General features: G+C 36.1%; 1 protein-coding gene across 1 annotated transcript in view; it reads right to left on the reverse strand.

The window, feature by feature from the left end:
* The window catches only part of ATP8A2 (ATPase phospholipid transporting 8A2), a 784,050-nt gene that overhangs the window by 392,924 nt on the left and 367,864 nt on the right, over window positions 1-23,262 (reverse strand). The window contains 1 exon segment of the mRNA XM_069080803.1: window positions 742-914. Within this exon segment, the coding sequence (XP_068936904.1) occupies window positions 742-914 (173 nt within the window).

A 23,262-nucleotide genomic window follows, 5' to 3' on the forward strand; every position in this document is an offset into this window, starting at 1 on the left:
TAATTTTTCATCTAATTTTCCCTTCTTTGCAAACAATTTTGCTTTCTTCTCATCATAACATCGAGTTATCAACAGAATGTGATGCCACCCACCTTTATTAATCCTGAAAGATTAACATGAAGAAATATATACAGACTGTTCATACCTCTACTGATTAGATCTCAACAGAAAAATACACATAATAAAAACCAGACCAAAGCTCCTTGTTGTCTGAAAGGAATACTCAACCACAGAGTTTGAGAGAAAAGCTGACCTATGACAAGAGACACATAAATAAACAAACACCACACTTCTGGGAGTTGGGCACTTGCCCAGACATTCAGAATTAGAACATCTAATAGACAGAACATATGGGAAGCTCCCACCCTAACATAATCAGACCCTTCTCTTTTTTGTTCTCTATTATCAGCACATGATTGGAGCTATAATGTTATACTATATGGAGGATTTTAATTTAATCCTTCATCATGCTAGTAGACACAAATCTATGACTTAACAAAGATACACTGGCTCCTAAAAATGTATAACTTAACAACTAAAAGGATATATTTGGACCTTGCAGTTTGTATGGGATCACTATGCATTTAGAGGGAGAAACTTCACCTCTTTTATCTTTTTTTAAATTTTTATTTATTTTTATTTTTTTACCTCCTTTATCTTTACATGAACAAAAATGTTTTTTATCAAATCATTTTGATACAACATCAACACAAAATGGGTGAATGCTGAACATCCTCCTACCTGCAACAGATGACTGCTTTACACGAGAGGGCCAAATCCAGGAAGATCTGCCTGACTTCAAATGTGAGGGCATACTTCAGTGTGTGGCCATCAATGATCAAGGCAATGTCATTTTCTTTGCCCAGAGAACTTCCAAGGCAAACACAGTGCTGAGTAAGGGCTTCTCTTGTTGCCTGAAATAAAAAAAAAGTATGGGAAAGGTAAGAACTAAATCTAAATTCTTCGATCAAAAAGTTCTGAAATTTCAGGACTTCATAAAATGCATTATCACTGTACATCTTAACTTTATATATTAACACTTCACATTAATGTCATCAAGAGACTGCTGTCCTGATCAACATGCCTTATATTGAGATCTTTTTGGTACTTCAATGAATAAACTTGTCTAAGTTTGAATTAGTACTGGATTTCAACCACTCAAATTCTAATCCAATTAAACAGTTGCACTAAAAAAGGTTATTGTGTATTTTGTGTGTGTGTGTGTGCCTTCTCTTCTATATCTTTCTATGGCCCTTAGCCTCTTAATACAAATGGAAAAGGGAAACTCCATAGGAGTATTTATTCCTAATATGCACTTTAAAGCTAGTAAGGTCATCTAAATGATTAGCTGGGCAAACAATTAGCTTTCTCAATATGGTACCAGAAGTGTTTTAAAGAAGTGATGAGATTTTTAAGTTCCCTACAGACAAGAAGTAGAAAAATAACATTTATAACTCTTTATTCTCAGACTTTCCAGAGGCCTTTAGGTCATATTATTAATGTATCTTTATGAAAAGAAATTCACTTCTCATAACAGGAAACATACATGAAACACCAACACCATACTACAAGAACTATCTAGGCTTGATGTTCATTTCCATTTGGGATTAGAATATGGGATTATATCAAGATAGTAAATTTCATCCCTGGACAGTTATACTCAGATCACTGAGGGTTGTAACTCTAAACTCAAACCCTGAAAAAGAAACACAAGGTCAGAATAGGGGTGGGAGCAGCAACTAGGTGCCATATACAGTCAACTTCAGAGTGGATGTGGCTCAGTTTTAAAAGGTATGATTCAACTAATTCGGGTACTATAAAGGGTAGTTCTAGTCATTCTGTGTGTGGGACACTGAATATACTCCATGTACTGCAAATATTCTACATATTTAATTAAATGCATAGAATCAACCTAGACTCCCCCTGAAGAGTTTAATTTTAGGCTCAGCTACCACTGTAAAACTGGAACCTCTCATCTTACTGAATCATTTTTCATTCTCAACAAGAGACTTTGGGGCTTATTAGAAGAGGATGAATTTAGAATTTCCCATGCCCTTAACCAAAAATAACATTTGATGTTTCTACTACTGAAAAGAATAAATAAAGTGGTACTATAGGAATGCACTGTTAATGGATGGAAGATGTATTCAGGAGAAAAGGTAACTGATACGTTACACTGATTTTTATTGAAAGCGGAGATGTATAGAAGGTGTCCCTGCACTATTTATTACCCCCTAAGCTCAATCCATTGCTGAGTCAGGATGCTAAAACAGAAAAACATAAGATCCTGATTCTTGCTGCTAGTTTGCTGAATAATATTAGGTAAATCACTTAACATTTAGAGGCCAATTTGCTTTGTAAAGTAGGGCCACCTGTCCCATATGCTTAATAGGGATGTGGAATGGCTGGTTTTTTTTTTTTTTTTAATAAGCAATCAGGGTTAAGTAACTTGCTCAAGGTTACACGGCCAGCTATTTCTGGGTGTGGTGCTGAGTGTCTGAGCCCGGGATTTGATCTCCAGGTCGTCCCAACACTGAGCCGGTGCTCTTACTCTCTGAGCCACCTGGCCGCTCCTAAGCAATTGGGGTTAAGTAACTTGCTCAAGGTTACACGTCCAGGTGTTTCTGGGTGGGTGCTAAGTGTCTGAGCCCGGGATTCGATCTCCAGGTCTTCTCAACACTGGAGCCGGTCCTCTTACTCGCTGTGCTACCTGGCCGCCCCTGGAATGGCTGTTTTAATCCTAAGAATTCTATACACAAATGTATGATATTATTTTTGTAGGAGGTACCCATTTATGGAATCAGCTAGCATAAACTAGTAACCTATGCTCCTGAGACATCATAAAACCACAATGTTTCAGAAATGGAAGGGATCTCAAAGGTCATCTAGAATTAGAAAAACTCTTCAATTCAGAGTCAGAGGGACTGACTGGATAGTTCTGCTACTGTTACCTGGGTGACTTTAGCAAGAAACCTCCCTTCCCTACTTCTAAATTTCCTTGACTATGAAATGAGGGTAGTGAATGTCTAAGGCCCATTTCCCAGACAAAAAATTATATAGAACTATGTAACATTTCAACAGGTTCATCATTTCCTCCATTTGAACATTCATTCCCTCATTCATTGTAGATCACAACCTATCTGCACCTCAGCAGAAATCTCTTCTTGACAATATTCTTCAGTAGAGCATGAAAAGGAAGTTTCCATCTACCAGATTCCTGCCTGCTAACAGCCTCCTTTGCTGTCAGTTTAGTCCAAAGGTTAATCCTGTTTTCTGTCTTGGATCCACTGGGCAGTCCAGCAACACATATCTACCATTAAGCAATGATATACTGGCTTTAAGAGCAGAAAAGAAAATACAGAGGATAACAAAGAAATCAATTAAATTAAAATACTTGTCAATATATTAAAAAAAAAAAGTAAGTTCACAGGTTCCTTCTTGAAATTTATCCATAGATCCAAGTTAAGAATCCCTGAGTTAGTTTTCAACTCTGATTCTGGTTGGCTCTATGAATCAGAGTTCCTTGCTGACTCCTCCTCTCTTGCTCATCATTCCATATAACATCATTTTCTTTTCTTTTATTGAATGTCCTACCTCCCATCTCATTTCCTTACTATGTTATCTCTTTGCTGTTAGTACAGTGATCTAAGGGAATTCAGAGTCTTAGACTCTTGCCATCTGGTCCAACTCTTGGGACTTGGGTCCTCACAGGAAATGTATTTCTTAACCAGATGGACCTCCCATCATTGGATCCCTGTAGCTTATATTTACATATGCACATATTTTTCTTCCTGGTTGTGATTAACCATAAATATGTACCTTGCTTTTTACAATATTCGTGAACAGCTGGATTGTATTTTATAAAAATTGGCTTATAACTAGTTTATATGTTCCAAGGGGAAGCTGCTATGTAAAAGAATACTAAAGCGAATACTTTCATAAAGTAATTCACCACTCCCTAATTTACTTGTTTAAAAAACCCAGATTTTCATATAATGGCTATACTTATGGGGATAAACATTTTATTGGTGAAACATTTAGTAAAATGTAATTTCTTTGAAGAATTTAGGTAAATAATAGGTACAGTTATAATAATTTCAAGAAAAAAAACCTGAGCTTACAAAAGTCAAAAGCACAAAATTATACTCTTGTTACTTTTTTTCATTGTAAAAAATATTTTTCCAGATGATCTTTGAATCTCAGAGGTCATCTAGTACAACCCATGCTTGAAATACGTAACAAACATCGCTTACAAGTGGTCACTCAGTCTGTGGTAGAAGATCCCTGGTAACAGGGACCTCAGTGCCTCCAGAGTGCCTTTCTTTCTCAGATAACTATAATTATTTCCTCAAATTGAGTCAAAATCTGTTTCTCTATAACTTCCTTCCATCACTTCCAGTTCTGTTGTATGGGGACAATTTCTCTTCCACATGATGGCCCCTAAAATACTTGAAGAAGGCTATTCCATATTCCCCCTAAGTCTCCTCTTCTCTAGGGTAAATGTACCTAGCTCTTTCAACCAATTCTTTTGTTTCTTGAAAAGTGAAGGTATACACCGACACACGCACATTTTAAGTGCATATGCATATATATGGATGTATATGTATATACACATACATATATATGTGTGTGTAACTTAGTTACAAAAGAATATTTAAACATCTATACCCAAACTACTTGAAAGTTAAACTTTATGTAAAAATTTAGCCTCTTTCAAAGAAACACAACAAATCTTTATTGCTAGTTGCTATTATCTTAACAAATTTTTATGTTTACATGAGCACTTATCTGTACCTCCTGTACCTCTCAACACCTCCCCCTCCCCATATGAGAAAAGTTTAAAAAGAATGAAAAATAAAACCCTAATCAAAAACACACCATAGTCTAACAAAACAAATTCCTCAGCCATGCCTGAAAATGTGTCTCTGTCTCTACAATTTAAGTTTATCATTTTTCTGGCAGGAGTAAGTAGTATGTTTCATCTTCACTCTTCTGAATTCAGGTTTATCACTGCACTGATTTTAATGTAAAGTTTTTCAAAACTGTTTTTCTCTATTGTAGATGCCACTGCGAATGTGCGTATGTGTTTGTGTGTGAGTGCGTGTGTAAATCCTCTTCCTCTTTCTTTGATTTCACTGGAGTATGAGCCTAGTAATGAGGAAGTTGGTTCAAAAGGTATGTACAGTTTAAGAACTCTTCCAAGATACTTCAAAATGTTTTCCAGAATGGCTAGAGACCAATTCAATCTCAACAAACAGGGCAATGTTTTATCTGTTTTCCCAAAGCCTAACGCTTTTTTTCTTCTTTTTTGGTCATCTTTGCTAGACTGACAGGTGTTAAGGTGGAATCTCAAAGTTGCTTTAATCTACATCTCTCTAATTATTTGTGATTTGGAACATTTTTTCCATAATAATGATGGCATGGTCATTTGTTTATTGGGAAATGACTCTTGATCTCATAAATTTGATTAGACAAACTTGTTTCAAAGATTGTTCCCTTATTTACCTGTTTCCCTTCTGATATTAATTATATTAGAGCTGTTCATGCAAAATTATTTTTATTTAATCAAATTGCCCATTTTATCTTGTGGAATCTTCTCCATCACTTATTTAGTCATGAACTCTTCTATACATCGATTTGCTTCTTTCATTTATGATATGATTTTATTATCTAGGTCATATATCCATTTGAACTTAACTTGGTATATGATACAAGTTAGTTTAAACCTAATTTCTGTCAGATTGTTGGCCTATTTCCCTGCAATTTTTGTCACAGGGAGACCTAACCTCACTAAATGAGAGTTTGGTTTATGTCTTTGGGTTTATCAAACTCTATGTTACTGTGTTGTTGGTTTGTTTTTTTTTTTCTTTTCAGTATGCTCTGTACCTAATCAGTTCCCCTGATCAACTTCTCTATTTTTTAACCAGTACCAAATCATTTTAATGAGTTGTTTTTTTTTTTTGGTAGAACAGTTTAAAGTGTGGTATTGATAGATCCCCTTCCTTCCTGATTTTGCAAATTAACCTTGACCTTTTATTCTCCCACATGGATTCTGTTATTCTAATTCTATTAAATAGTCTTTACATAGTTTTTATTGGTATAACACTGATTAAGTAGATTAAGAAATGTCAAATTTACTATGTTGGTTTGATCTACCCATGAGCAACTGATATTTTGGCAATTATTTATATGGAATAGGTCTGTCTTTATTTTAGAAAGTACATTTTATAATTAGATTCATACATAGTTTGGGGGGTGCATCTTGGTAGATAAACTATGAACTATTGCCTTTAACTACTAGAATTGAGCTGCATTTAGACAACTCACATGGACATAAAAATCTCACACAGGCACATACAATCTTACATACACAGAGTTCCAAAATTCTTGTGGGACACTCTATATAGTTTTTTAAGTTACTGAAGCTTTATTTATCGATTATCTCCAATTTATCATGTGTATGTATATACACACAGATTTTATTTTACATAGTTGTTTACAAGCTGTCTCCATTATTAGACTATGAATTCCTTGAGATTAGAGGTTGTCTTTTACTTTTATTTTTATACCCAGAGCTTGGTACAGTGACTGAAACATAGTAGGTACTTAATAAATAATTAATTACTGAAAAATGGCTTAGCATCTAAGTATTTAAAAGAAATTATAAATGAGTTAAAGGGAAAAATAGTAAAATTCTTAATAGTGGAGGACCTTAATATATCCTTTTCAGAGATAGACAATTCTAATTAACTAAATAAATAAAAATATTACTAAGGAGATAGTCACATAATTTTAAAAATTATACACTATGACCATGCCATATTTATAACAGAAATGTAAGGTTGGTTCAATTTTAGGAAAACCATCAATAAAATTGGTCATATTATAATGATAATAAAAATAATATGATTATATCAATAGATATAGGAGGAAAAGCTTTTGACAAAATACAACATGTACTTCTGCTAAAAAAAATATAACAAACTAGAAAACAGAGGAATAAATGAATCTTTCCTTAACATGCTAATTGTTATTAAAATAAAACCAAGAGCCCATAAGAATGAACTAGAGGTATTTCCTATAAGAACAGGGATCAAGCAGTGATATTCACTATTACTATAACCATTTGAAATGATGTTAGAAATGTTAGCTATAGCAATAAGACAAAAAATAGAAATGGGAATAAGCATAAAGAAAGAAGAAAAGCATCATTCTTTACTTGTAATACACACACACATATTTAGTTAACCCTACAGTGTCAACTAAAAATGAATAGAAACAACTTCATTTCAAGTTGTAAGACATAAAATGAAGTCACAGAAATCACCAGTATGTCTCTATATTACTAACAAATCCCTGAAGGTAGAAACAGTAAGAGAAATTCCATTTAACATAGCTATAATACGCATAAAATGCTGGACAGGAACTATATAAGTACAACTAAAAAACCAATCTTTACATAAATCTACATAGATCTAAATAATTAAATAAATGCTAATGTTCATAATTAGTCCAACCCAATTTAATTAAAATGACAATCCTGTCTAAATTAAATTTCAGTGACACACCCATCAAACTACCAAAGGTTACTTTATAGATCAAGAAAGAATAATAAAATTCATCAGAATGAACAAGAGGTCAAGAATTTCAAGGGAAATTTTTTAAAAAGTCAGAAGGAAGGGAACCTAACTATCAAATCTCAAACTTGTATTACAAGGCAATAATCAACAAAAGGCTTTGGTACTAGCTAAGAAAGAGAGAAGTCAATCAGTGGAATAGATTAGGCACAGTGCATACAGAAGGAAACAGTATAGTAGTTTCATGTTGGATAAAAAAGGGTAGCCCAGTTACTAAGGCAAGGACTCAACATTTGACAAAAACTGACAGGAAAAATGGAAGTTAGTCTGGCAGAAAAGAGATTTAGAGTACCACTTCGTACCATTTGCCAAAATAAGCTCATTTATACATAAAGAGTGACATCATAAAAAAAAAAATTAGAGATGCTTGGTAGAAATTTTCTTTCAAATCTATGAACAGGGGAATAGTTCATGACCACACAAGATACAGAAAAGATCACAGAGAAAAAAATGGATAATTTGATTATATAAAATTTAAAAGTTTTTGCATGAAGAAAACCAGAGCAGTCAAAAATCAGAAGGGAAAACAGTTGGGGGAAACAAATCTTTGCAGCAAGCTTCTCTAGTGATAATGACATCTGTAGTTTTTATATAATGCTCTACAATTTGCAAATTGCTTTACAAACATCTGGTTGTTGCCATTATCACTATTTTACAGATAAGGAAATTGAGGTACAGAAAGGTTGCCTAGGGTAAGCTAGTAAGTGTCTAAGGCTGGATTTGAATTCAGGTCTTCCTGATGCCAGGTCCAATGCTCTATCTCTGCACTATCAAGCTACCTCTCAAAAAGGTTCATATCCAAAATATGCAAGGAACTGATTCATACTTATAAGACTAAGAGCCATACTCTGACTCACAGATAGTCATAAGCTATAGAGGAAGTTATCAAGGGAAGAAATCCAAACTTATCCATCATGTGAAAAATACTAGGAATCACTAAAAAAGTAGGGAATTACTAACTAAAGCAACACTGATGTACTACCTCATACCAATAAGATTTGCAAAGTTGACAAATAAGGAAAATAAGTGTTGGCAAGGTTTCAGGAAAAGAGGCACGTTAATGCACTGGCTGTGGAGCTATGGATTGGACTAGCCACTCTGGAAAGCAATATGGAACTGTGCTCAAAGTTACTAAAAGGTGTGTATTCTTTGATCTAATAATACAGCTACTAGGCTTGTACCCCCAGGAAATCAAAGAAAGAGGAAAATGACCCAGTTATACAACAATATTTATAGTAGCTCTTCTTCTGGTACCAAAGAACTAGAAACTAAGGGAGTATTCATCAATTGAGGGAGCAGCTGAACAAATTATGATATATGAATCTAATGGAATACTACTGTATCATAAGAAATGTTGAAAGGGGTGACTTTAGAGAAACCTGGGAAGTTTTCTATGAGCTAACACAAAGCCAAGTAAGAACCAGAAGAACAATTTATACTATAACAACACCTAAAAAAAATAAACAAGATTGAAAGACTATGGAATTAAAATTGATAGATACCATGACCAAGCATGATTACTGAGGACAAATGAGAAAACATGCTATTTAACTCCTAATATGGAGGTGATAGACTATATATGCAGAATGAGACAGGTGTTTTTTGATATGGCCATTGCGGGAATTTGTTCTACTTGATTATGCATGTTTGTTACAGGATTCCTGTTTTTTTCTTTTCAACTGAGGGGGAGTGAGAGGGTGAGAAAGAGAAAACAAAAGTTTAATTTAAAAAAAATTTAATGAAGAAAATTTAAAGACCTGTGGGCTCCTTGAGAGCAGGATCTGTCATGGTTTTCTATTTTTATCCCTTGCATTTTACACATGCTTAATTAATGTTTTTTAATTCCTTCATTTACAATCTCTGAGTCATTCATGACTCTTTCTCCCTCATTTGTCATATCTAGTCAAGTGCCAAATCTTGGCCTTCCCTTGATCTTTTTCTTTCTGTCCATTCACACAGCTACTACTCTAGTTCAAACCTTCATCACTTCACTCCAGCACTACTGCAAATGCCTCCTTATTGGACTGCTGACTTTTAGTCCCTTCCCCTGCTAATCTATCTTCCTTAATGCCTGACAAAATAATCTTCCTAAAGCACAAGTTTTACCATGATCACAAACCTCCAGGGACCTGTTGTTGCCTCTGGGATAACTACTTATGCTGGCATTACAATGTGGCTCAAGCCTACCCTTCTAAGCTTATTGCATGTATTTTCTCTTCATGAGTCAAATGGAGCTGGTGTGTTCCCAAACTTAGCATCTATCTCCAGCCTCCATGCCTTTGCATACTTCAAATTAATACCTACCAGGTGTCAAGCACTGACCCAGGTAATGAGAATAAAAGAACAGAAAATGAAACAATACTTGTGTGCCCTCAAGGAGATTACATTCTATCCCTCCACACCTCTGACTCTTAGAATTCCCAGTCCCTTCAAGTGTTAGCTCATGTGCCATCTCTTAAAAAAATTCTTTCCTGATCCTCTGTTACGGGATTTAAAGATCTTCCATGCCCCATTGGACTTGATGATGTAGCAGGAAGGGGTGGGGTAAGAGGAAGTGGAAGCCAAGCTAGAGTACATGTGGTGACTAGCAGCCGCAGTGGCAGCGGAGGCACAAACCCCTTTTGTTTGAGCCAGCCAGAATTTCTGCTAAGGACTCCTGCTGAGGACTTCCAGGGATGGGAACTGCAGGGGACCAGAGCTGTTGGGAGCAGTCGCCTTGAGTGGGGCAAGGAGGACCTTTGCCTGAGGTAGACTGTTCTGTTTTGAAAGCTTGAGAATGTGGGTGTTTACTACATTAACTACGTGTGCCAACTTCATAATTACTGTGATGGCTTTGACTTTCTGGTTTGGGGACTCAGTTTTCTGGTATTTGAATAAATGTTCTAGCTTTATGCCCCATGTAGAGAGCCTGGTATATTTTGTGATTAATAACCATACTAGCATATTTACATTTGCCGTAGGCGTTGTGAATACTGCTTTGTTGATACATCCCTTTATTGATTAGGGCTTTCCTGCCTTCTCAAGTTATCATGTACGTTTTTATTGGTTTATATGTTATAACCCAGCATAATGTAGGCTCAGTGAGAATGGGACCTGTCTTTTGTTTTGCTTTGCTTTTTATTGCTGGCATCTAGGACACTGCCATACATATGGTAGATATTTAATAGATTCTTGTAGGGCTGGATTTACCATTTTGTGGTAACGTACCTGACAGGGACAGGGGAGCTGTTTCACTATGTGACCTCTGTTAGTTCATCAAAATAAGTTATATCAATTTTATAAACTAAAAAATAATATGTAAGAGAAAGAAAAGACCACTATGAGCTATTTCTCAAGTAATAATTATAATAACAATAGGTAATATTTATATAGTTTTTATGTGTCAGGCTGTGTGCTAAGCTCTTTGAAATTATTATCTCATTTGTTTCTCACAATAACTCTGGTGGGTAGATGCTATTATCATCACCCCCATTTTACAACTGAAGAAACTGAGGCAAATGGAGGTTAAATGTCTTTTCCAGGGTCACACAGCTAGTAAGTAGTAAGGGGACTTAACTAGCCAGAAGGTCACATGTCCTAAATATCTGAACACAGCAAGCTCCCATTAAAGTAAAAAGGCAATCTGCTCACACAAGTTATCTATGCAGTGTCTCTTTGAAAGAGTCCTAGGCCATCTGATGTGGGTACTTTACCACAGTCTTTATTCAATCTATCTAGATAATGTAGAGTATTCACTAAAACTTAAACCACTTAGTTGATAAAATCATGGATGTTCCCATATGCAAATATATCTCTATATAGATATGAATATATTTATAAATATACATATATATGTATGTTTTAGTAATATGAATTTCCTAAAGAATCCCAAATCGCATTCTACAAGGATTTAGCTTTCCAAAATACATGCATACATATCATACATCTGTCAAGATGTTGGTAAAACTCCACAGAGAACAAAAAATATCTGCTTTGCAATATAAACATTTTGAGAACTCCTGAGTGATAGATTCTAGTGGAGCCTGTGAGGGATTCCTCCTCTTTTTAGTTTTGGATTCATTTACTTCTAGGCCTCCTCAATTTTGGGAAGCTTGGAAGAACAGAAGAAATGTTACTTGCAAAAGCAATTTAAAATAGGAGGAGTCTTTCTGTGTAACTTAAGAGATGAAACCTTCTCCACAAAGAGGCTCAAGGACAGCTATTAAACTGTCCAAACTTTTCCTGTCTAGGTTTAATGCACCCAGAAGAATCTCCAGGGGATTTAAGTCATCCCATGCCATAGATGCTGCAAGTCACACTCCATTACAAAGAAAAATGTTGAATATTTCAGAAATATTTAAATAACAGTAATAATAATTCACAGAAGAATACGTTGGTTATGTGTATGAAAATATATTGAGAGCAGTAAAGATGTAGCTCCCACTTTCTTAGATTAAATGCAATATAATTAGAATCTAGCACCATAAATGAAACTTTGACCTTTTCCTTAAATAGGTTTTCTCATAGACAAGCAGCAAAAAACATCGATCGATTCACTTAGAGACTCCTGAACAAGCTTACTTTTCATATTAGTTGAAATAAAGTCTGCTTTAAATCAGAGTTCTTGAGACACAGAAATAAATAGACCAAGAAGTTTCTAATTCTGTGCTTTCACCAACTGATTATTTTCATTCACAACAGTAGAAGAACTTGATACGGTCAATCCAGAGGAAAGCCCAAGACCACAGTGCACACAGCAGAAGCAATCAGATCAATGCTGTCTTGAACTTCACCTTGTCTCATGATAAACACTTACAATAAAACTAGTAAAAGATAAGTGAAGTAAAACAGAGATCGCTTCTCAGAGGCTTTCATGGCCAGTGTAAATTCGGTAACATTGTTTTTCTGGGCCCATGAGCCTGAAAAAATAAACACTAGCAGAATGATGGTAGGATGTTGAGCCAGAAGCCATCTCAATACCAGGATTGTTCTCCCAGGCAGCTCAGGGCACAGAAGCTTCCTCCTGCATTGGATCCAGTCATCATTAATATCAGTGCAGTGTGGGGGGAAGAATGCTGGATTGGGAGCAAAAGGGCCTGGACTCAGGTCTTGGCGATGTTACTGACTAGCTGGTGACCTGGGGCAAATAAACAGTCTCACTCTCCTCATTTGAAAAATGGGGATAATACTTGCACTATCTGACAGAGCTAAATGAAAACAAAATGAAATCAGCTATGGCACTTTGTACACTTTCAGGTACTAGATAATTCTAAGTTACAATTATTACAGTCATTTGGTGTAGTGGATAGAGAGTCAGCCTTAAATCCAGGAAGAACTGGATTTGAGTCCGATACGTACTTTTTTCTATGAGATCCTGGGAAACTCAGGGCTCAGCCGTCTAGATAATTCTTGAAGACCATTAGTTGGAGAGAAGGTGCTAATCTCTTATCTATAGAGGGAGTTCCCTATACAAAAAAAAATCATAGGTCTAGTCCTTATCCCTATAGATTCTGGTTATAATAATTTTTATTTGAAGGCAATCCAAGCCCTAGGTTTTGCATTAATCGCCTTTAAAATTTTCTTTAAAACTTTTTAACCACTTATTAACTATTTAGCTGGATTTGCCCAAGAAAACAGATGAGAACAATAAAAGGAAATGAAACCTCAAGTTACTATATTCTGTGATTTATTGCAAGCTTCATTTTGAGAAAAAAATTAATTGATGGTTAAAATGGGATTTGAGAACCACATTGAGTTTTCTCTCCTATATATTTTTTCTATGATCATGGATGGAGAAAAAATACAAATGAGGAAAAATACTTTCCCAAAATATAACACCTTTAAGAACTTCTTAGTCAAAAATATTAAAAATGGCTTAGAATGCTCTAACATGAGCCATAGGTAGGAATTCATTCATTCAAGTATTTATTGTTGCACACTGTTGCTAGACATTTCAAGACAAAAGTGAAACAAATCTGGTCTTCAAGGAACCCACATTCCATGAAAAAGTAATTATTATCCCAGTTTTAAAGATATGAAAATGAAGGTAGGTCTAGATACAGTAAAGATAAGTAATGCAATTGAAAATGTACATTTATGAACTACAGTTCAAAGCTCCATTCATAAATCCAAGAAATTCAACCACCTTATTAGTGGAAGCCAGAACATTCCTGCATCTATATAGTTCTTCTGCTAATCAGTCAATATTTCTTGAGTACCTATTATATGCCTACCACAGTGCCAAATATAGAATAGTATATGTGTGTGTGTAGAGGAGAGGGGAGAGCAGAGGAAAGGGGTAATGGCAAGCAAAGAAGTATTTAACACCTTGTTTCAGCTATTTAATTATTTAGCACCTTGTTTTAGTTCAAATTTCTTTTAAGCCTTGCCCATGATTATATCAAGTCTTTGTTAAGAAACAGAACTTATGAATCCCCGAACAACCATATATAAGGAGAAGCCCAAGCTGGGAACTGAGCAGAATTGAGAAGAGAACTCTTATGGTGACAGTTGAGAAGGAGAAAACTTGTGGTATCCCAGAACTCTATGTTTGTTCTGTCTGTGTTGATTTTTGTTTGTGATATTTTGTATAGAAGCCCTGGGACCTTACTGGAAGTCTTGAAAGAGGATTTTCTGGACGTCTGTTTACAGAAATACTGGAGGAGGGTTTCCGAGGTCCTGGAACTTTATTGATGATTTGTGTTGACCTCTTGGACCTTGTTTGTGGGTCTGTGTTGATTTTACAGTGATAGTGATATTGATGATGGTGTTGGCAATGTTCATGAATGTTGTTTTGGCTCTATTAAGCTTTGTCTTCCCAGAAACAGAAATTGTGAAGGACTTGAGGTGTATTGGACACTGTGAGCTTCAATATAGAATAGGAATTGGACAAGGAGCTGGATGAGGAGCTGAGAGCTGTCTACCTTTGAATCTAGGTAACAGTTGAGTATATTCAGGCAGGATCTGGGGCCTTGGAAGAGGAACCATGGAATCTGAGAGCCAGCCTTGAGTCAAGATGAAAAGACCTCTCCTTGGGTACTTAATACTGACTGAGAAGATCATGATTTACTGTGGCCTAGGGTGGGAGAACTTTGACCTTTGTACTTTGTGTCCCTTAAGGAGGCTTGCTCCTTAAGGATGATTGAATTAAGGACTTACGGAATGATATCTTTTGTTTAAAACTATGTGGCACTTTGGTGAAAACTATGTGGCCACTTTAGTGACAACTTGTTATAACACTGTGAATGCTGTACTTTGGTTTCTGTGAATGTTTTGCTTTAATTTACTGCTGAATAAATAGAGAGTTCACTATACTACGTAATCAGAACCTTAAAGCTGTTCACAGCAGCAGTTCTCTGAAAAGCTGCTTGTGCATGGCTTTATAAGAGGGGAGAAGGGGGAGGAGAGAATGGAGGAAAAGAATGAGAGCAGACAACACTGCAGTTTCACAACATTCCACCTCCAAAATTGATTAAGTCTTCTTTATTCATCAAGCTGGTCATGTTGCTTTTGAACTTAAAATCTTCAGGGGCTCCTTATTGTCTGGCATTTGAAGCCCCTCTATAATCTGGCACCATCCTACATTTCAAGCCTTATCTCATAGTTCACTCTTCTACATACCCTACACTGCAGCCAACATACACTTTCTGTTGCCTGCTATCTCTCCCATTGGAATGTAAGTTTCTTGAGGGTAGGGATTATTTTTGGCTTTCTTTGTATCCTCAATACTTATTACTTTGCAGATATTTAGTATTTAAAGGCTTGTTGGCTGAATATATTCCTGCTCATTCTTCATACTCTTAACTCCATAAAGCCTCCCTTCCCTGATCTGCAACACTGGTCATAACCTCCTTCCTTGGACCTCACAGAGCACGTGGCTTTACATGCATCATGTAATATTTGCAATCTAGTTACTTCTATGTTCATTTTATCCTCCTACTAGATTATCAGGTCCATGAGAACGAGAATTGAAACTCTAAATTAGTATTTTCCCAAGGGTGTACACTGAGTTCAGCACAAGGTGCTTTTAATGAATATTTGTTCAATTTAATCTATTAGAATTCCATCTGTAGAATTCCTAAATGCCACAGAAAACACCTAACCTGGAAAAAGTCCTGGATATGACCATTGGCACGACAACTGCTGTTGATTTTGTTCAATCAACTTTTACTTATTTTTTTAAAGCAAATGGGGTTAAGTAACTTGCCCAAGGTTACATGGCCAGTTATTCTGTGTGGGTGTTAAGTATCTGAGGCCAGAACTGATCCGGACTCTGGGGCTGGTGCTCTTACTCACTGCTCCACCTAGCCGCCCCTCAGTAAACTTTTATTATGTGTCTACTCCCTACAAGGAACACCTAGATATTGGGGATATTCACATAAAAACATTCCCTGACCTCAAAGCACTTATAATCTAAAAGGAAAAAAAGACATTCATAAATGAATATGATACAGAATGCAATGAAGGCTAAGTGGAAGTCTAGATAGGGTTATAAGAAACATAGAAATGAAGGGATGGCAGGGAGGGAGATATGGAAGGTCTTGTGAAAGAAGTAGCACCTGACCTATAAAAGTTTGTAGACCAAATACTTGACAGATGAGTCTTGCTCAATTGTAGGTCATTCCCCTGTATCAATTAAATAATAAATACTATTATTTTCATGAAAAGTGGGGTTTCCAGACTGACTGAAAAGTAGAGCAGGAATATTGTCCCCCCCCCAAAAAAAAAGTTTTACTTACTTGAGGGATTTTTGCATTTAAATCCTAGAATTCAGTATAATGGTTAGTTAAATGTGAAATATAGATGTGGATTTATTGGAAGATGACAAGTATGTATTCTAACCTATGGCCTTGTCCATCTACTGTGAGGGAAAAGAGTCAATACTAATTAAGGCTAATATCATTCTCAGCAGAACTGGACCTCTGGAGAGAAATTTAAAAAACATTTTTGGAAAAGACACCCTGCAACTGATAAGTAGATCCAACATTCTGAATATAACAAATCAATTAGCCTGAGGAAACTCAGTTATACTATGATCCCAGGGAAAATAAGGTGCAAACTCACAAAGGGTATGGGGGTCTAATCATTGGAAGCACAGATGGTAGAAGGAAAATATGGAAAAACAAAATGAGGTAGAAGAATAAGATTCTGGAATATGTTTTAAGGGTTCTTGATGGAAGTTGAAGAAAATGGTAGCCAATTAAAGCGAAAACTCAACTAAGGAAATGCCAAAAGGAATGCCAGATCACTACAATCTTTCAATCTAATGTTGGACTGGGATCTTTTTGTAGAGTTCAGATTAGAATCTCCCTCAGTCAAAAGAAGCTTGGGAGAGGAAGAGGAAAGAGGCAAAGGAGGGAGGACTGACTCAGTTAACAAGCAATAAATACATAGGTAACACCAGAAAGGTGAGAAGGAAGTCTGATGTTATAGAGTATGGCAAGCAAAATCAATTTCACTGGCACCTCTTGACAGTCTATATTTAAAGAAGTATAAATTACTATGAATGACTTGTGAGATATTTTCAATTCTTAGCCCCTTAAAAGATAAATAAAATTTTGAGAAAATTTTTGGCATTTTTAGAAGGAGGATGAAAAGAGTTAAAAAAAAACACTTTTTAAAGAAGAAAAAAGTGAAAACTCGGGGCTGTCCAACTACAAATTTATATTGGCTTTAATGCTCTTGCTACTTGAGGAAGAAACTGTTATTCTTGCTCCAAGTTGTCATGAAATTCTAGTCCTATACTTCCTTAAACCGAATGCATAAAAAAGAGGTGTGGGACAGCAAGAAACACCCCACTTCCTACAGTGTTACAAGTCAAGTAGTTCTATCACAACAAGAAAAGCATTATATAAAAAAGTTTCAATGTCTTGAAAAATTAGTCATCACAGCAAATTATAGTAAACCCCTAAAAAGGGTATATAAACATTTACTGGTGGTCTTAACATGTGAAAAATCTTGCAAAAATATTGGCACAAATTCCAAATTCATTTTAAAATATGGTTTGTTTTAATAGTATTTATATATTCCTAAATCAGAGAGAGAGCATAGAATTCTAGTTTATGTGAGGCTATTTGTTTTTACCATGGCCCAGTGGTCTTGAACAAAGGTATGGGCAATCACATAGAGTAATTTGCCACTCCCTTTAGCCTGGCACAAAAAATAATTACTGCTAGTCTACAGTTTACCCACTACCAGCTCCTGTATAGCTCCTAGCATTCAAGATCCCTCTGGCCATCCTCCAGAAAGCATCTTGGGAACTCTCAGGTTTAATTTTGATCCAAATCAACTCTAGAAGCCCTCTTCTCCTAAAAGTATGGGTCATTTCAAGTCAAAATCTCCTACAACTTCCTCAGGGTAATATAGTCAAGTTCTTCAGTTTAATCAAGCTTCTCCCATTCCCTGCTTTAGCTGTTTTTAAAAAATGGTAGGGATAATAGAAATAACTCTCCAAGAAGGCCTTTGGATCTTGGGAGTCTTACTTAGATACAGAACGTTAGTGATCCCAGAATTACCATGATCCAGATTCTCATTCATAAAATAAGAAAAGTAGAAAGCTTTTAAAAGTCCAACCCTGATATTAAAGTAGGAAACCAATGCTCAAAATGATATATTTGACGTGCATAATGTAATACAGTGATATGGTATTTAAATGGAGGCCTCACAACTCCAAATTTTGAGCTCTTTCTACTATAACATACTAACTCATTGAATAGCTTGTCAAATCAATGAGCAATTATTTATGAAATGCTTACATGTGCTCAGAATTTGGTACGGCAGATGATGCCAATCCTATCATCCCTGCCTTCAAAAAATTTCAAAAGTAGCTAGGGAGACAATAACAGACAACAGAAGACAATGTATAATAAAATGCTGTGGTAATTATGATGTGTCCCCAAATCAAGGCAAGGTGACAGGTCATATTTCAATGCCCCAAAGAAAAAGAAATAGGGATATTGGACCCATCAACCCAACCAAAGACATCAGTGTTTTGGTTAAATTTTTTTTTTTTTTTTGCAATTGGGGTTAAGTAACTTGCTCAAGGTTACACGGCCAGTTATTATTTCTGGGTGTGGTGCTGAGTATCTGAGCCCGCATTTGATACAGGTCATCCCAACACTGGAGCTGGTACTCTTACTCACTGAGCCACCTGGCCGCCCCTTGTTTTGGTTAAATTAAACAACTTTTCAAACTGCTACCAAATTCCTGCTACAGTTAAGTCTGACTGCTAATAAAAGGCTTTCCACCACTTAAATTGAAACAACAATTTTAGGAGGTCAAGGAAGCGCCCAATTTTTTTTAAGGTATACAAAATGTTACATCTATCTTAATCACTTAACTTGCTATCCAGTCCTCAAATCCACTTTGTTTTTACAAAGTTAAAATTTTCCTTGTTTTGGCATTGGTAAGGTAAATGCTTACAGGCAATGGAGGGTATAAAGGAACTATGATAAAATTAAATAAAGTATAATTTGTTGACTGGCAAACAATTAGAATACCCTGGAGCAAATAAATTCCTGTGTGGTCTCTCCTAGATCTTATCTTATATTTCTGCTAAAAGTCTTGAACTGACTTGTTTGCATTCTCTTTTAAGGACCTTCTACCTTACAGAAAGAATTATGCACTAACTCACTAGCTGATGGAAAATGCAGTTCACTGGTGCACTTGTAAAAACATTTTCTGAAGTGGACATTGAAAAAAAAATCAGTAAAGGCATGCCTCCCATCATGTGTACCTGTAAAATCTGAGCTTGCTAGTCTGAAGCTTAGATTTTAAGTTTGACCTGTATTACTCACTATATTCCTGACTTACACAGTTCCATTCTGATTAACACCCTAATATCAGCAAAACAGGACTACAACATAAGTGAAATGTGCTGGGTGCAGGGCAGTCTAAGAAGGGAGAGGGAGGAGGTAGCTATGTAAACTGGAGTACATTCCTTGGAAAGCCACAATCAATTTATGTATAAAATTTATGTATAAAAACATAAATTTGGTCTTTACAGAGACTTAAACCTGTAAGAGGATTGGGGCTCTTAGATTCCATGGCCTTCCACATCATTCCCAGCTCCAGAGATAGGATCCTAGAATAATCAGCCTTAGGACGGAATTTGGTTAAAATGACATTGATGACGTTATTATAAAGTCATGTTAGTTAGGGGCAAACTTTATGCTAAAGTAGAAAGAATATTAGACTTTACTCCAGATCTTCTAAATCCAGGCCCCAGCTCTAGTGTTTACTGTGTGACCTTGAGGGAGTCATTTCATCTTAGAATCCGGCTCATCCGTAAAATGGAGGATTCTTGCATTAGCACAAACGCCATCACAAGGTTGTTACAGGATCAAATGAGATACTGCTTTCTAACTGTAACATCCTAAAAAAGTATAACCACTGAACTTCTGAATAATCATGACACTTTGCTCGATTATTAAATAGCAAAAAGATACAAAATTTAATAGCTTATGATAAAACTTTATATTTCGTTTATTATGGTTAAGACATTAAATTTTGGGTTTAGCCTACAGGATGAACTGGAAGAGGGTATTTGTGATGGGGGCAAGGAGTAGGAGGTAAAATTAGAGACATGGAGACCCATTAGAAGGACATTACAATAAGTTGAGGCTTAAAAGAGTCAGAAGTAGGATGACAGGATTTATTCCATATGGAATTCAATGGAGAAAAATGTAAAACTTTGCACTTGAGTACAAAAAAATGAAGGGGAGGCATGAAGAGTTGAGTTATTCTGAGAAGAATGGGGGGGGTACTTTCAGTAGACTACAAGCCTGATAAAAGTTGGCAATGGAAAGCAGAAGCCTCCCCCCATCAAAGAGAAGTACTAACATCATCTGGGTTACATTAAAAGAGGCACAACTTCCAGGAGCAGGGAAGTGATAGTCCCATACTAGCCTGTCCTCAACAGATTATTACATTATTTTATAATGTAATGTATTATATACAACATATTATAGTAATTATGTTATATTTTATATAATATTTATTAATATATTATATACTTCTATATAAATAATATATAATATAATATATTAGTATATTATATATTATACTCAAAATTATTTGGAGTATTATGTCCAATACTGGGCACAATAATTTAAGAGAGACATTATTAAGCAGGAGAGTGTAGAAGGGATAGTGAAGGGCCTTGGGTCCATGACATATGGGTAAGTGTAGCTGGGGAAAAAAGAAGATCCAGAGGGGACATGAGAGCTACCTTCACGTATCTGACTAGCTGTCCTGTGTAAGGGAAAATTGTTCTTTTTGGTCCTGAAAAGAAGAATCAGGAGGAAAGTTACTCAAAAGTCAATTTAGACTTGATGTCAATAAACACTTCCTGAGAGTAGAGCATTGGGAAGGTGGAACAATAAGCTTCCTTGAGAGGTGGCAAGTTCCTCTTTCCTAAAGGTATTCAAACAGAGGCCAGATGACCAAACAACTGTGGGATCCAACGTTATAATAAAGATTCCTTTCATATATGGGTTGGCCTAGAATGATCCCTGAGGTCTGTTCCAACTTTCAAATTCTGTGATTCACATAGTGGGAAAAGAGAGAAGGGAATGGACTTATGACAGGCTGAGACAGCATGGAAGGAGGAAAAAAAAAATTCAGCAACTAATGAAATTAGGTAGAAGCCATGAAAAACAGATTGGGGTGGGGTGGAGGGAGAGACATATGATGAAGGACAATTTGGACATTTGGAGTTTGATATGCCAGCAGGACATCCATGTGGAAATGCCCAGAGACAGCTGGAAATGCAGAACTACAGCTTTTGAGAAACACTTCCCCCTCTAAAAAAGATTCCATTTGTTCCTCAGTGGCCATGCATTCATGCCCTCTCTACTCTCATAAGCCACTCTGCTCTTTTTGGGAGGAAGGAATGCTAGACATTTTAAAGCAGAAGATGATTGATAGCTGTTCTGCAGTGGCAACAGAGGAACACAAATGGCATCTGTTTGGTACCACCTGCTAGGGTGAGCCCTGAGGATAAAACCCTCAGGACAATAACTACATTATAAACACTCAGGTCAAAACTATTCCATATATTCAGTGCTGCTGTGCCCCCTCTTGTCCCCACAAAGCCATATGACTTTTACATCACAGTGTTCATTTTCCAAACAAGGATTACAGTCTGTGAATGTTAATCTGTCAGCACATACCCAATTGTGTGACATAACCTAATCCCATTTTTTGAGTCAACTTAGATTGTAAAAGCTCCAATCTAACCTGACCTAACTTTCTAATTTTACTGGACATTACCTACCCTTTTAATATAGCCAAATTGGTTTTCTCTATCTCACTCGTGACTGTCCATTTTCTATCTCTGGGGCTTTGCATTGGCCCTCTCCAATACCTGGAATGCATAGCCACCTTGCCATTACCTCAGATCTCTTCTATTAAGATGTAGTCTAAGAATCATCCAGAAGCATGAAGCTTTTCCTGACCTCCTCTTTCCTAAACTACTTTGTGTTTAATTATTTTGTATATAGTGTATTTATTATCTTTATTTTTGTGCTCTATATATTTTTAGATGTAATTATCTCCCTCTGAAGGAATGTAAGATAATTGTGAACAGGGATTGTTTCATTCTTTGTACCTGCATCTCTAATACTGAGCATAGTGCCTGGTATGAAATAGGGGTTTAAAAAAATACTAGGTGATTGGTAATATATAAAATAGCTGGAAAGACAGGAAAAAACACAAGCTTTACTCTTGATTTTCAAGATTACCCCCATGAAAGTTATGAAGTTCATAGTTAGAATAGGAAGAGATATAACTTTTATTTAATAAGTGAGAAAACAGATTCTGAAAGGTAAAGTGACGCAAAGTCACAGAGGGAATAAGCAGGCCCACTGACTCCAAGTACATTGCTTGGTAAAGGTAAGATAGGTAAAAAATTAAGGATCTTCCCTGGTTGCTTTGCTCTTTGTGAGTGCTCCTCCATCAGCTTCAAGTCTCTCTTCATCTACCTGCCAGCTTCTGGAATCTTACTAACAACCCTCCTTTATATTTTTCACAATAAGGAAGCAACTGAAATTCAAAGCAGAGCCATTTTAAAACAATTTTTTGCTGGGGACAGGTGGGGGGTGGGAGAGAAGGCAGATTTTCATTGATTAAAAAAGTGTAATAATTTAAAAATTAGGTCACCTATTTGGGGAGATAGAACTAGGGCGGAAAGAGTAGCATTAACATTCTTTGATTTATGGAGCTCAAGTAACACAATGAGTATAGATCTAGAAGGGGCTTTGAGGGCCACCAAGGCCAATCCCCACCTTTAATAGAGGAGGGGACAGGCCTAGAGAAGTCAAGAAACTCCGATGTCCAAACTGTCTTTGGTCACTACCTGGTATATTCAGAAACTCTGTGTAGTCCTAGATGTAGAAGAGCTAAAAACTGCTTTAGAAACGAAACAATGCAGAACGTATAAATCTGCATGCAAGATTCCAATAGATAGTGGGAGCAAAAGAATGCTTTAGAGGTTCTTGCATAACAAAGATTTTGTTTCCTATGAGCTAATTTATGTCAGTGATGCAGTCATGTGGGATCAGGTCATCACAGAAGGTTTCTCTTTTAGAAACTTCATTACTTTGCTAAGAAAGGGGAGGGAGAGTTTGTGAAGCTAGCTCATTATTAA

Source organism: Petaurus breviceps, unplaced genomic scaffold (assembly GCF_028583685.1).
Source record: "Petaurus breviceps papuanus isolate PSGF00001 unplaced genomic scaffold, PetGlider_PUasm1.0 91133, whole genome shotgun sequence".
NCBI classification, from domain to species: Eukaryota; Metazoa; Chordata; class Mammalia; order Diprotodontia; family Petauridae; genus Petaurus; species Petaurus breviceps.